Source organism: Mesoplodon densirostris, chromosome 4 (assembly GCF_025265405.1).
Source record: "Mesoplodon densirostris isolate mMesDen1 chromosome 4, mMesDen1 primary haplotype, whole genome shotgun sequence".
NCBI lineage: Eukaryota > Metazoa > Chordata > Mammalia > Artiodactyla > Ziphiidae > Mesoplodon > Mesoplodon densirostris.
The window spans coordinates 146,695,984-146,709,755 of NC_082664.1; the positions used below are offsets into that span (position 1 = coordinate 146,695,984).

At 50.8% G+C, this 13,772-nt stretch overlaps 1 protein-coding gene across 7 annotated transcripts in view; it reads right to left on the reverse strand.

Annotated features, from left to right (window-relative positions):
• KIF7 (kinesin family member 7) overlaps positions 1–6,699 on the reverse strand; it is a 33,653-nt gene extending 26,954 nt beyond the window's left edge. For 4 of the 7 annotated variants that reach the window (XM_060097372.1, XM_060097371.1, XM_060097368.1 and 1 more), the window contains exons 1-6: positions 5,780–5,835; positions 3,875–4,226; positions 2,179–2,379; positions 1,407–1,800; positions 665–1,175; positions 50–166 (exon numbers count right to left, since the gene is read on the reverse strand). In XM_060097372.1, the coding sequence (XP_059953355.1) occupies positions 50–166; positions 665–1,175; positions 1,407–1,800; positions 2,179–2,379; positions 3,875–4,202 (1,551 nt within the window). In that variant the 5' untranslated portion in view covers positions 4,203–4,226; positions 5,780–5,835. Of the gene's footprint in view, positions 1–49; positions 167–664; positions 1,176–1,406; positions 1,801–2,178; positions 2,380–3,874; positions 4,227–5,779; positions 5,837–6,610 lie in introns of those variants that run through there. The other 3 variants (XM_060097367.1, XM_060097370.1, XM_060097366.1) reach the window with 3 other exon arrangements.
• Between the last annotated feature and the right edge of the window lie 7,073 nt (positions 6,700–13,772).

Consider the following 13,772-nt stretch of genomic DNA (forward strand, 5'->3'; position numbering starts at 1 on the left):
ACCTCCCAGCAGAAGTACCCCGCCACCACTGTGGAAGGGGGTGCCCCACCTGCAGTTTGTACTGCTCCATGGCGTCCTCCAGCGCAGCCAGAAAGTCTCGGTTCTCCTCCTCCAGCCGGGCCACCTGGCTCTGCAGGGCCAGCAGCTGCAGTGCCCCCTCATCTTCCTATGGGGCCGGGAGAGAAGCTTCAGGGGCAGGAAATGTCAAGACAAGCCTGCCTGCCCCTGAGACACCTCAGCCGTCTCCCTGCCAGAGGTTCCCCTAGCCGGGCTTGCTACTCTGCTCCAAGCCCCGCCTGCAACAGGGGCTTGAGACCCCACCTGGCCTGCAGTCCCCTCCACAAGCCATTGGGCCAGCTCTTGTAATTATTAATCATATTTTCATGAACAATAACATCCCTATTATTAGGAACAACTAGCCTTCACCTGCACTTGTGACACCTTCAGTCCTTACATCACCAGGAGGTAAATACTAATGCGATCCCTATTTTACAGAGAGAGACCCTGAGGATTGGAAAGTCATCAAGGTCACCAGCAGAAGTGCCTCTGAATCCCAAATGTGCTCTGCTAATGAGCAAGGGACAGGGACACAGCTAGCTGTATGAAGACTTTCTTCCTTCCCCACCCCCTCCCCACCCCTAGGCCACACCTGACCCTTGGCCACCTTTCCTCCGCCGGGTCCCTGCATGGCCTGCTCCTCGGAGGAGGCGCTCTCGATGCCGCTGTCGGGCCCGGAGGCGGAGCTTAGGGCGCTGCGCTCGCCCTCGACGGCGCACAGCCAGTCGCGCACCTTGCGGGCGGCGGCGCCAGGCAGCCCAGGCTCGGCCTGTAGCTCCCGCAGGAGGCTGTAAGCGGCGTCGGTGCGGGCCCGGTAGCGAGCGCACTCGGCGCCCAGGCGGGCGGCGGCCGCGGCGGTGGGGCCCGGGGCGCGCCGGCCCCGGTGGATGATGCGCGTCTCCGAGCGGTGTCTAGGCGGCCCCCGCGGGCCAGCGGCTGCCTCCTCGGATGCCCGCTCGGCCTCGGGCCGCCAGTTGACAGTGGCGCGGTTGCGGATGTTCTGGGCGCGGCTAGCGTAGTTGAGGGTGTTGAGAGTCTCGTCGAAGTCCGAGGAGGAAGGGCTGACGCAGGCGATCATCACTGTCTTGGCATTCCCGCCCAGGGAGTCTTTGAGGATCCTGAGGGCGAGACGCGTTAGGGGCCCCAACGTCCCAGGGCCAGAGGTCCAGACCCCAAACCGGGTCCGATCCTCGGCGTGCTTCCCCATGGGCCGGATACCTTGAACCGCCTGAGGGGGACCCATCTCCTAGTCGCCTCCCCCCAACCCCAGAGGCCAGACAGTAGCTAGAACAGACTAGCGCGGCTCTTAGGGCCCCTTCTCCGTGGGCCTGCGGCCATCGGCGGCTCACCGGGTGATCTTGGAGTCCCGGTAGGGGATGTGGCTGCCGCGGCGCTGCGGGTCACCCAGGGCGCTGATGACATTGCCCAGCGCCAAGAGGCTGCTGTTGATCTGGATGCTCTCCTTGAGCCGCTCGCCTGTGATGCCTGTCTTGAGCACCCTCTCTGAGCCTGCCAAGTCCACGAAGTGGAACTTGGAGATGAGCAGCTGGCCTGCGGCAGGTCGGGGGAGGCGGCTGGGGGCGCGCCCCCGCTGCTCCAGGGTCACGGTGAACACAGTGTGTGAGCGGCTGGAGAGGCGGTTGAGGTGTGTGGCCCCCGTGTGCCGCGCTGCATTGCCCATCTCCAGGAGGCTCAGCACCTCATCCAGGCCCTCCACGTCCACCTCCTTCACTCCACACAGCACTGCGGGCACAGAAGGCCATGAGCCCAGGGCAGGGGCAGCCTGAGACTGACAGCCAGGAGAGCAGGCAGAGCACGGCTGGTCCTCTACAGCTCTTCCTGACTCAGGGGTCCCTTCCCCATGCCCAGGGGGTCCTGCCCATACTGGCTGGGGCTTGAGGGGGCTCCAGCTTCCCCACGCTCACCTCAATGCCTCTCACTCTGGGCACACCAATGTATACTGAGCTCAGTAGAGACGGGAAGCGAAAGCAAAACTTTCCAGAGCTTGATTTCCCAGTTAGGAGGTACCCCCACCAGACAGGTAAGCCACCCTAAGCAGGTAAAGCCTCCCCAAGCCAGGTACGCCGCTCCCAGTCAGTGGAGGGCCCAGGAGTTCCTCACCAACATTCCCACGATCGTCTTCCCGAAGCTGGATGTCACGGCTGGCGGTGCCCACCTCCAGCAGGTCTCGGAACTCCTCCTTGTACACTTCCAGGTAGGACACGTGCACCAGACAGTCAAGCAGGTCATTCTCATCAATCAGCTTAAAGGCCTCAGCCATGGCCCGTGGGATGATGCCCTGCTCGTCCTCGTGAAGGGAGGCTGAGGAGACACCGCAGGGCCTCCTGCCACCATGCTTTCAGCTGGACATGGCGCCCATAAGGCCCAGAGGCCCCTAGCAGCAGCTGGAGGATGGGGCTCCAGTGTGGAGAAGGCAGCAGCAGAGGCCAGGATGGGCTGGGCAGCCTGAGCCAGGCCATGCCCCAGGGTGGTGAGGCAGAATTTCAGAGTTGGAAGCAACCTCTCAAGGTTCAACCAATCCCTTTCATGATATAAGCATCCCCTCCACTACATCCCTGCCAGGCGGTCAGATACCCTTTGCTTGATTACTCCTGGAGACTCATTAACATAGTCTATGCTCAGTTATCTAAAGGACTTCCTAAATTTATCCCAAGGAAGTAATAAGAGGATATTCAGAACATATTCTTCCTCATAACTCAATAAAAATGTAAACATCCTAAGTGTCCATCCTAACATCCAAACAGGGGAGCTGGTTAAATAAGTTACCTTATACTCACAATGGCATGCCAGGCAGCCATTAAAATTTTTGATTGAGGGCTTCCCTGGTGGCACAGTGGTTGAGAGTCCGCCTGCCAATGCAGGGGACACGGGTTCATGCCCCAGTCCGGGAGGATCCCACATGCCACGGAGCGGCTGGGTCCGTGAGCCATGGCCGCTGAGCCTGCGTGTCCGGAGCCTGTGCTCCGCAATGGGAGAGGCCACAACAGTGAGAGGCCCGCGTACCACAAAAAAAAAAAAAAATTTTTTTTGATTGAAGAATATTTAATGATACAGAGAAATGCTCATGATATACTGTTAAGAAAATAAAACAGGATACAAAAGAATGGGTACACTATAATACCATTTTTTAACATATACTAATTTTCACCCAGAAAGACTGAAATGCTAACAGGGTGAGTGATTTCTGAAAGGCAGTTATCAAGTAAGTTTCATTTTGTGTTTGTGTTTTCTGTATTTTCCTAATTTTCCACAACAAACATGTACACTTTTAAAACCTATAGGATAAAGCAGTTCATGCTCCTTAAAAGGGGGCAGTTCCTTCAGTTGGCCCAAAGCATCTCTCCCAAAACTCTGCTCCAGAGCCTCATGGAACCAGCCTGCTTCCCTGCTATGCAGCAGCCAAAGCATATCTCTTCCAGGACAGTTCCCCTTCCAACCACTCTGAATAGAACATGGATTCCTGACCCCCAGCAGCCATCCTAACAACCTCCAGAGACAAGCCAACTTCCCGTGCCCTTCCTCCCCGTGAGGTCCCCAGAGCCAGACAGCATGGTCCCATCTCTATGGAGTTGAGAAGGTCACTCACCTCCGAGGACTCTTCCTGCCTGCCCATCCCAGCCCACTGACACAGCTGGTCCCACTCCGGGCTGCAGATCTATTTAGGAAACCTGCCCCTCCCCCCTCCCCCAGCATCCTCATCTTCAACAGGGAATGGCAGCAAGAGGTCAGGGGCAGAAATTCAGGAGACACTGAGGACCCTCAACAAGGGCAGGGGGCCTCAAGCAGGGTCACTCACCCACACTGGCCTCCCCCATGGTGTACGTCTTCCCGGAGCCTGTCTGACCGTAGGCAAAGACGGTGGCATTGAAGCCCTCAAAAAAAGCCTCGAGGAGGGGTTGCACGCAGGCCTGGTACACAGCCTCCTGCCCGGCGTCCTCGTCCAGCACTACGTGGAAGCCAAAGTGGCGGTCCCGGCCCAAAGTGACTTGGCCGTGCCCCGGCTCCACCCTCAGGCAGCTCTGGTGCCCGTGTAGCAGCTCCTTGGGCAGCAATGGGCGGACTCGAAGGGCCACCCTCACTGGGGCCTCCTCAGCCCCTGGCAGCCTCTGGGCCTCCAGCCCCATGTTGAGGGAAGGCTGTTCCGTGCCCTGCGAAGAAAGGAACAGGCCCCTGCCATCAGCACCTGGACTCACCTTGCAGGTGACCTGGAGCCAGATCCTGCAGCTCCTGACCTTGCAGGGATTAAAAGGGAGGGTGGTCAAAACTCAGAACATCCTCCGTGCCCCAACCTAATGCCCAGATGCTGCAAGGGCCACGATAAAGTCCTACACAGTAACATTTCATGGCTCCCATCACTGGCAAAATAAGGCCCTAACTCCTCCACCTGACATCCAAGGGTTTCTTGGATGCATCCTTCCCCTGGGACCCTATCTCCTAGAAAGAAGACACACAGACACACACACAGCAGCACCACACCAGGGATCTCTTTTCCCTAACACCCACTGGGTTTTCCATAGTCTCTGCCTTTGTCATCTCACATCCCCTGCTCCACCTTCTTAAAGAGTCAGCACAGGACAGGAATAAAGATGCAGACGTAGAGAATGGACTTGAGAACACAGGGAGGCGGAAGGAGAAGCTGGGACAAAGTGAGAGAGTGGCATGAACATACATACACTACCAAATGTAAAATAGCTAGTGAGAAGCAGACGCATAGCACAGGGAGATCAGCTCAGTGCTTTGTGACCACCTAGAGGGGTGGGATAGGGAGGGTGGGAGGGAGGGAGACGCAAGAGGGAGGAGATATGGGGATATATGTACACATATAGCTGATTCACTTTGTTATACAGCAGAAACTAACACACCATTGTAAAGCAATTATACTCCAATAAAGATGTTAAAAAAAGAAAAAAAAAAAAAAGAAGAGCAGGGCTTGCCTGGTGGCGCAGTGGTTGAGAGTCCGCCTGCCGATGCAGGGGACACGGGTTCGTGCCCCGGTCCGGGAAGATCCCACATGCTGCGGAGCGGCTGGGCCCGTGAGCCATGGCCGCTGAGCCTGCGCGTCCGGAGCCTGTGCTCCGCAACGGGAGAGGCCACAACAGTGAGAGGCCCGCGTACCACAAACAAACAAACAAAAAAAGCAGATCCTTTGAGACCAAGCCCCCACCATTAAGTACTGCCAATCCCATCTTCTAAATATCAAGTACACCTGCTTCTTTCCATCCTATTACCAAAGCCCTGATCCTGCCCACCGACATCTCAATGTAATGACATTTACCAGCCTCCTCACTGGCCTCAGCCTACCTGCACCTTCCTATGTAGCAACCGGGGCATTTTTCAGAAATGCAAATGTGCTCACATCACTCTCCTATTTAAACTCCCCTCAAAAGAGACTCCCTAATGCTCTTGAGATTCAAAACCTTAACAGGAAAAAAAAAACTTTTACTGGGCCCTGCCTACCTTGACTACTTACCCCCTATACCCCACCTTTCCTCACCTTTCTCCGCCTGCAGCACACTCAGTGTTGCCCAGGACTCCTCATCCCTCCAGGCTTAGGCTGGTCCCACCTTCAGGGAGCCTGGGAGGGGCCTCTGCTCTGTGCCCCCACCACTACACACACACACACACGCACACACACATATAATGCCCTGTGGTTCTCCCATCAGCCACTGACCACTCCCTTCCCTTGCAAAAGACAGATTACCCGTTGTTCCCCCGCCCCCACGTCCCAATCTGGGGGCTGGGAGGCAGGGACCCTCCTTTCCCCTTCGTGCTGCATCTTCAGCACCCAGCACAAGGTCCGACGCTTAGTAGCTGCCCAATAGTGATGAATAATCTTCATCCAAGGAACCTTCCCGATCTCCTTCCTCCCTTCTCTTTTCGCAGTCCTCACCACTCCCTACCCCCAGCCCCAGGTCACAGCACTTTTTCACTACTTAACGTCTCTCAGCAGCTGTAACGGTTTGTTCGTTCATTCAATCATCAGCCCCTGCTGGGTGCCCGGCCCTAGGGCCACAGCGGTAACTGCCACGCGATACTGTGGGCGCCTTCGCGCACCCCTCACCCAAAGCTTTTCCAGCCCCGTGCGGTCCCGGCTTCTCCGCACCCCGGCTCGGGGCACAGTGCTCCGCGCACCGAAGGCGCCCGGACAACACCGGGGCTGTCGGGCGCCCGGGGTAGGGGAACCGGAGTCGGAAGCGCCAGGCACGGGATAGGAGCTCGCGGAAAGTTCGGAGAAGTGATTACAAATGCGAATCCAACTCTCGCAGCGTGGGCGCTAGCTCCTCCTGACCAGGCCCGGCAAGGCCGGCCTCAGGCCCCCGACGTAGGAAAGGGAAGACTCCCACCCGCCCAGACACGGACCTCCAGGAGACTGATAAGCAAGGATGGGGGAGGTCCCCGTGCTCGGTCAGGGCTCCCCAGGCGTGCCGACACCGTGCCACCCGGTCCAGGCCTGCTCAGGGAGGGGGCAAGCGCGCGCCTCCTCCCTCCCACCCCGGTCCTCGACCTCCACCCCTCCCCGGCCCACACCCACCTGCTCGGGTGTGAGCGTAGTCTCCCCCGCGGGACAGTCAAGCTCTGAGCCCCAGCGCGGCGCGCGCGGATGCCGTCACCGGGACCCCCGCCCACCAAAACATCCCGCCCCTCACCCGCAACTCCGCCCACCTGGGCGCTCGCGGGGCGGTGGCGCGGGCTGCGCGGCGCCGCGGAGTCTGTCGGCAGACGGGGCGGGGCGGGGACCGGAGGGGCGGGAGATTGGGCGTGGCCTGGGCTGAAGTGCGGGGCCCCTCGCCCCTGGGCCCCCAGCACCGTGTGGGGCCACCTCAGCACCGCCAGGAGTCGCGAGCACTACTCGCCGAATTCTGGGGACACAGCGACCAACAAGGCCGCCCGGATTCTCCGAGCTGGAGAAGGCCACCAGCTCATGGAGCGGGGAGCCTAAGTTTTATAATGCGAGTTGTAACAAGTGAGAGAATGAAAACTAACTAGGAGACATTTTCGTTCCGGTAGGGGAGGGTGGATTTTCTAACCCTGAGACTCCGGTTTAAGTGGGCTAAAAATCAACTACTCTTGGTTCGTTAGTTCGTTTGTTCATTCAACTGCAGACCTTCCCTTCTTCCCGCCATTGCTACCCTTCTATCGCAGCACTCCCCACGCGCCGTCAAAGGTCAGCAAAGCCTCCACCCCTTTTTTATCTGATTTCACTACCCCTTCTAAAGTTGAGAAGGATTCATCCCCCCTGAGATATTCGGGGTTGGGATGGGGGCCCACTCCCGGCGGTGTGGAGGAGGCCCTAGCTGCACCCTGGGCGCTCACACCAGGCAGTGGGTGGATGGATGAAACCAGGAGGGAGCTCCTATTGAGGCCTTCTAGCATTCTGGGCAGAGAGCAGGATGGCTGCTGCCCCCAGGGCAGGCCCTGACAGAGTCTGGCCTCACAGTTCTGGCTTGTAAGCCCCCAGTTGGGAAAGGGCATGGGATCCACTGGACCACTGGTGGATTACACTGCCACCCAGCCTTGGGTTCCTGGATGGACAACTGCCCCTAGAAGAGGCCACTGGGAGTTGGGGGCTGCTGTAGAGTTCTTAGCCAACCTCTCCGGTTGGGGAGGCAATTTTGTGGGTGAACAGCCAGTGGAAATCGTGCAGAGGTATTCATCCTGCAGCTACCTGGGCAGGTGCTGGCCAGGAAAGTGCCCCCAAACATCTCTTGCAGCATGCCCCCCACCATCCATACCATCGCTCAAGCCATCTTTGACTCCTCTGTTCTCCTATCTACCACCAAGCCCTGATTCCCCCTCCTCAGTAGCTTCCAGTCCAGGCAAGTCTCTTCATCCCCCACAACCTTGCTGCCCAAGCCACCACTATCTCTTGCCTGGGCCACTGCAAAGCCTTATCACTGGCCCCCTTCTGCCCTAGTAACGCATGTCAATTTTTTTTTAAATGTTTTAAAAAAGCACAAAAGTACAGAAGGAGAGAGATAAGCATAGTCATGTTTTGGAGGGTACCCTTCCAACTATTACTCTCCATGTTGCTTAGTCCACTCAGGCTGCTATAACAAAATACCACAGACTGGGTGGCTCATAAACAACAAATATTTATTTCTCACGGTTCTGAGGGCTGGGAAGTCCAAGATCCTGGTGATGGCAGATTCAGTGTCAGGTGAGGCCCCACTTCCTAGATGGCCATCTTTTTACAGTGTCCCACATGGCAGATTGGACAAGCTAGCTCTCTAGGGTCTCTTTTATAAGGGCACTGATCTCAATCATGAGAGCTCCGCCCTCATGACCTAATCACCTCCCAAAGGCGAGCCTTCAAATACTATCACACTGGGGGGTAGGGTTTCAACATATGAATTTAGGAGACACAAACATTCAGACTATAGCACTACGATATACAAGCATGTGCATACATATATAATATATACAAGTATGTTATACATATTATAACTTGTCTTACTAAATTGTGAGGTCCTTCAATGGAGCGTGCTTTATTTATCTCCAAGTCTCTCTCCCTTGGCCCAAGACCTGGCGTAGTCACTCCATGAAGGTTTTTGGTCAAGTTATTTTAGAAAGGAAGGAAAAACTGTCTTTGCATTAACAGAAATACGGGTGTGGATCAATATGGCTCATATTTTTATTTTGTAGGCACAAACGACAGAGTGGTATGTAGAACATCTTTGGAGAATGAGGAAGTATCCTCATGATGGCATCTCCTTACGTCAAGCCTCCAAACTGGACAACAGACGATCCTGTCCTCAGTTCACAGTCCTTTCTCCACTCATCCCTGTTTTCACTCTCAGCCCTAAACCACCCCTCCACCCAAAACCAGCAGAAACTTGCATCTCCCTACATACAAAAATGCTTCCTCAGTTTTAAGACGCTCATTTTAACATTTCTGAAATTGAGTTCCATCTTGTAGTCATTGCCAAGGGAATCTTGGCACCAGGATAGATGATATAGGAACGTCCACGTGCTGCCTGAAAGAGATGGTCTCTTCACCTCTGTGACCTCTGATGGATTGGGTGCATTGGGAGCATCACGCATGGTTGAATTTTAATGAAAATCTAGAAACATCTTTGCAACTTAAAATGTCATTAGAAAAATCAAACTTTGAGGTAGTAACGAAACAATTTATTATATATACAGAAGATTGCCTGTCACAAACAGGCATTATAATTAAAGGCTGTAGAAACTGCCAAGTCTCTTAGGATAGATCTATATTAGGAAATCCTCAGCCTCAAGGAGCAGAAACCACACTTTGAAGTGGCTTGAACAATAGGCCATTTGTTATCTCGGTGAACAGAGAGACCAGAGAGAGGAGGGCTCTGGGGCAGGTTGAGTCAGTGACAAGGGACCTGGCTTTTCCATTTCTCCCCTCTGCCATCAGCATCAACCATAAAACATCCAGAGGGGGAAGGGAGCATTGTGTCACGCAGCACTGTCTTTGGATCAAGGGAACTTTTCCTAGGAGCCCTACCATCAGCTTTCCCTCACATCATGGCTGAGGCCTGTCCACCCCTGAAGTCATCACCGACAAGGAGACAGAATAACTATGGTTGGCTTGGAATATGCACATGAGATGAATATGCATGGATGTTGGGAAGTGTGATGGTTAATTTTATGTGTCAACTTGACTGGGCTGTGGGGTGCCCAAATATTTGGTCAAACATTATTCTGAATGTTTCTGTGAGGGTGTTTTTTGATGAGATTAACATATGTTTGAGTAGAGCCGATTGTGCTCCCCAACGTGGGTGGCCTTCATCCAATCAGTTGAAGGCCTGAATAGAACAAAAAGGCTGACCCTGCTCCAAATAAGAGAGTTTTCCTGCCTGTCTTTTAACTGAGACTTTGGCTTTTTTTCCTGCCTTCAGACTCAAACTGAAATATCGGCTCTTCCTGGGTCTTGAGCCTGCCAGTCTTTGGACTGGAACTAAACCACTGGCTCTCCTGTGTCTCCATGCTTGCTGATTCAGCCTGTAGTTCTCGGGACTTGCCAGCCTCCATAATCTTGTGAGCTAATTCCTTATAATGAATCTCTTTATATATATATAAATATTTTAAAAGTATGTATATATAGTTATATATACAGCTGACCTTTGAACAACACAGGTTTGAATTGTGCAGGTCGGCTTATACTCATATATTTTTCAATAAATACATACTATATTACTACACAATCCCTGTTGGTTGAATCCGCAGATGCAGAACTGCAGGTACAGAGGGCTGACTGTAAAGTTATGCTCGGATTTTCTTTTGTTTGTTTTTTTTTTTTGGCCCCGTGGCCAACCAGGGATTGAACCCAGGCCATGGCAGTTAAAGCGCCGAATCGCAGACCACAGCACTAACAACTAGACCACCAGGGAAACTCCCTCGGATTTTCAGCTATGCAGAGGGTCGGCACCCCCTAACCTATGCAGTGTCCAAGGGTCAATTGTATATATATTTCCTACTGGTATAAATTTATATACTTCCTCTTGGTTCTGTTTGTCTGTAGAACCCTAATACAGGAAGTCATCCATAATATCCACAACCACCTCCTAGAATTTTCAAAGCTAAGAGAGGCTGGTCAACTGATTCATGTATCATGAAGGACCATCATTCTGGTACCAAACATCCATCTGTTAGAAGCTGCCAGAAGCTATGACTCTTCCTACAATATATAATTCAGTTTAGGAGAACCCAAAAATTCAAGCATGTGGGAAAAGTAGATGAAACCCTAGTGTTCTCTGATATGCTATAGAACTACACTGTTGGTCTGAAGTATTCTAAAGAAGTTGGGGTCCTCAACTGGAATGATTCGGAGAAGCCTGGTACCACACAGTCAAAAAAGATTCATTTAGACTCAGTGTGAAGAAGCCTAAAACTAAACTTGGATCTTTATGTATGTAAATGTAACAAAAGGTGATCATGATCAATGAAACCTTGGTATAATTATAATTACAATTTTATAGTACTTACGTTTAGAGAAAAGAAAATTGAAACTTTTGTTACAGTAATTTTAAAGATTTTTGTGATGTTAGAGTTCACTGGAACTATCAATGTGAATTGATGACCTTGGAAAGAAATGCCTTTTTTCTAGCTGTCACTAGTGGGTGTGCAATGTTTTTCTATCACCAATATTCACATAGAACAATCAGATATGCATACCCAGGGTCCAAATTGTGCTGCCACTATTCCTCTTTAAAAGTAGCTGATCCCATGGATTAGGTCAAGAACAGGAATAATTTTTTTGTGGTCAGAAAAAACATGCTTTTAGAATGTCTGTTGTCAGCCTAAAGGACAAAGGTCCCAACTTAAAGGGGCCAAATTGTGACAATTTGAGCATCAAAAGAGCACATAATAATTATAGTTAATTGAAACAAGCTGAGTCTGTAAATTTTCCTTTTGTAGAATTTGACAAGCTGACTTTATTATTTGTATGGAAAAGCAAAGAGCCAGAAGTTGTAAAGCCCTCCTACAGAAGGGCAATGTGGGGGGCTTGCCCAACCAGATAACCGTTGTAAGTCAGACAATGTGCTAATGCCACAGGAATAGATAAATAGAACACATTTGGAAACTTGATCTACGATGGAACTGAGAGTGGGGGGAAGCCAGACTATTCCATACATGAGGCAGAACCTGGTCCCTCTGTTCCACCTAGATGCAAGAAAGCATCATTCAGGCATCAGACATCAACAGGTCAGAAGCTTCCAGCTGACTTCTATGAGAAACTCTTAGCCTTCCCACAGTGTACAATTCAATTAAGGAGAAACTAAAAATTCAAGAAATTAGGAAAAGTATAGGATAATCAGTTATCCATATGGAAGAAAAAATCAGATGCCTACTTAAACCATACATAAAAATAAATTAAATGTAAAAGGCAAAACTATGAAAATATTTGAAGAAAATACAGGGGAATATCTTCATGACTTCATGGTAGGGAGAGCTTTAAAAACTACTCAAAATTGCAAAACATAAAGGAAAAGAATTATAATTTTGACTAAGTAAAAATTAAGAACTTTTGTTCATTGAAAGAAACCGTAAAGAGAATGAAAAGCCACACACTGGAAGAAGATATTTGTGATGCGTAGAGCTGATAAAGGATTAGTATCCAAAAAATATTAGTCTTCTAAAAATCAATGAGAAAAAGAAAAACGACCAATAGAAAACTGCGCAAAAGTTTTGACAGACACTTCACAGAGGGGAAATACAAACATTCGATAAACATAATAAACAATGTTCAATATCATTGTGATTCACGGAATTAAGTCCACAAAGAAATGCCATTATACACACTTCAGATTTGCAAAAATTATAAAACCAGACAATATCAAGTGTTGGTAAGAATGCTGAATAAGAGGACTCATATACTTCTGGAGAGAATGTAAATCAGAACAACCAAGTTGGAGGACAATTTGGCAATATCTAGTTAACAATACACATACTTTATGATTTAGCAATCCCACTCTTCATCATATTCCCTAAGCAACTCATAACAATGTTTACTGCCAAAAGTATGTAATAGTAAAAATAGAGGAACAACCCAAATGTCTGTTGACAGGAGAGTGGTGTGGCAGAGATTGCAAGTTGCCCCCCACCCCCAGAATCCACTTCCCCTCCATTTAAGACCTCAGATTTTTAACTAGATGCATAGCCACCCCAAATAAAGACTATATTTCCCATCCTCCCTTTCAGCCAGATGTGGCCATGTGACTCTAAGTTTTTTCTAGTGAGTTATAAGCAGAAGTTTAATTTCTTCTACCCCCTTGCTCTTTTCTGTGGCTGGAATATGGAGCTGATGACTTTTTAGTTTGTATCAACATTTAAATATTTAAAATAATTTGATTAATGCATTTTATAAGTTTGATTAAGTAAAAAGTGCTTAAATGTTTGGGAAAACTATGGCTAATACAATGAGCATTAAAACCCAAGTTGCAGAGATATCTCTCTCCAGCCTCAGAAGTCTTTTGGATATTAAGATCCCAGATAAGTATGGAAGAAAAAAGTGGTAAATAATTGCATGGATAAATGTATGTCTGTAATGGTTGTTTTTCCATCTCTAAAAGCTGTGATTGAGTTGGAGGTGCATTTTATGAGCTGGAATAGAAGAGAGGGGACACAGTATTTCTCTGGAGAGGGACCTTGGCATCCCAGTGTGAAGGGGAAGTCTTCCTGAGGTCCAGAGCTACCAAAGATGAGCACTCACATCCACATGAGCAAGAACATGTTCTGTTGTCAGAACAGAGAAAAGTCCCACATCCAACCTGGAGCCAATTAGGCAAATTTCTGCCATTTAGAGGAGAGGCTTTGCTCTCATTTCTCACCAAAAAGTATTCAGAAATACTGAGGGCCAGGCTCAGAGCACTTTGCCATCTATTTAATAATAAAAAGAGACTTATATGGCAAGCTGTTTGCTTCCTGGGCTGTCCTGTACTGGTTCCCAGCACCCTGGCTGAGGTCCAGGACAGGGTGAGGGGTCTGTGTCTGGCCAATGGGTGTGTTGACTTCTACAGTTCTCTTGGGTTGCTCCTGGTTGGAGGAGCCACAGGACTATGGAGGAGTAGACAGTCAGGAGTGTGGTTTCTGGAGCTCCAGGAAGAAAGCAGCACGGGCAGGTGAGGCCCAGGATAGCTGTGTGTTTCTCTCTACGCAACCAGGCCTGAGGCCAGTTCTCCAGCAGCTGCCCACAGGAACCCTGCTGGGGCTAGGCTGGTACT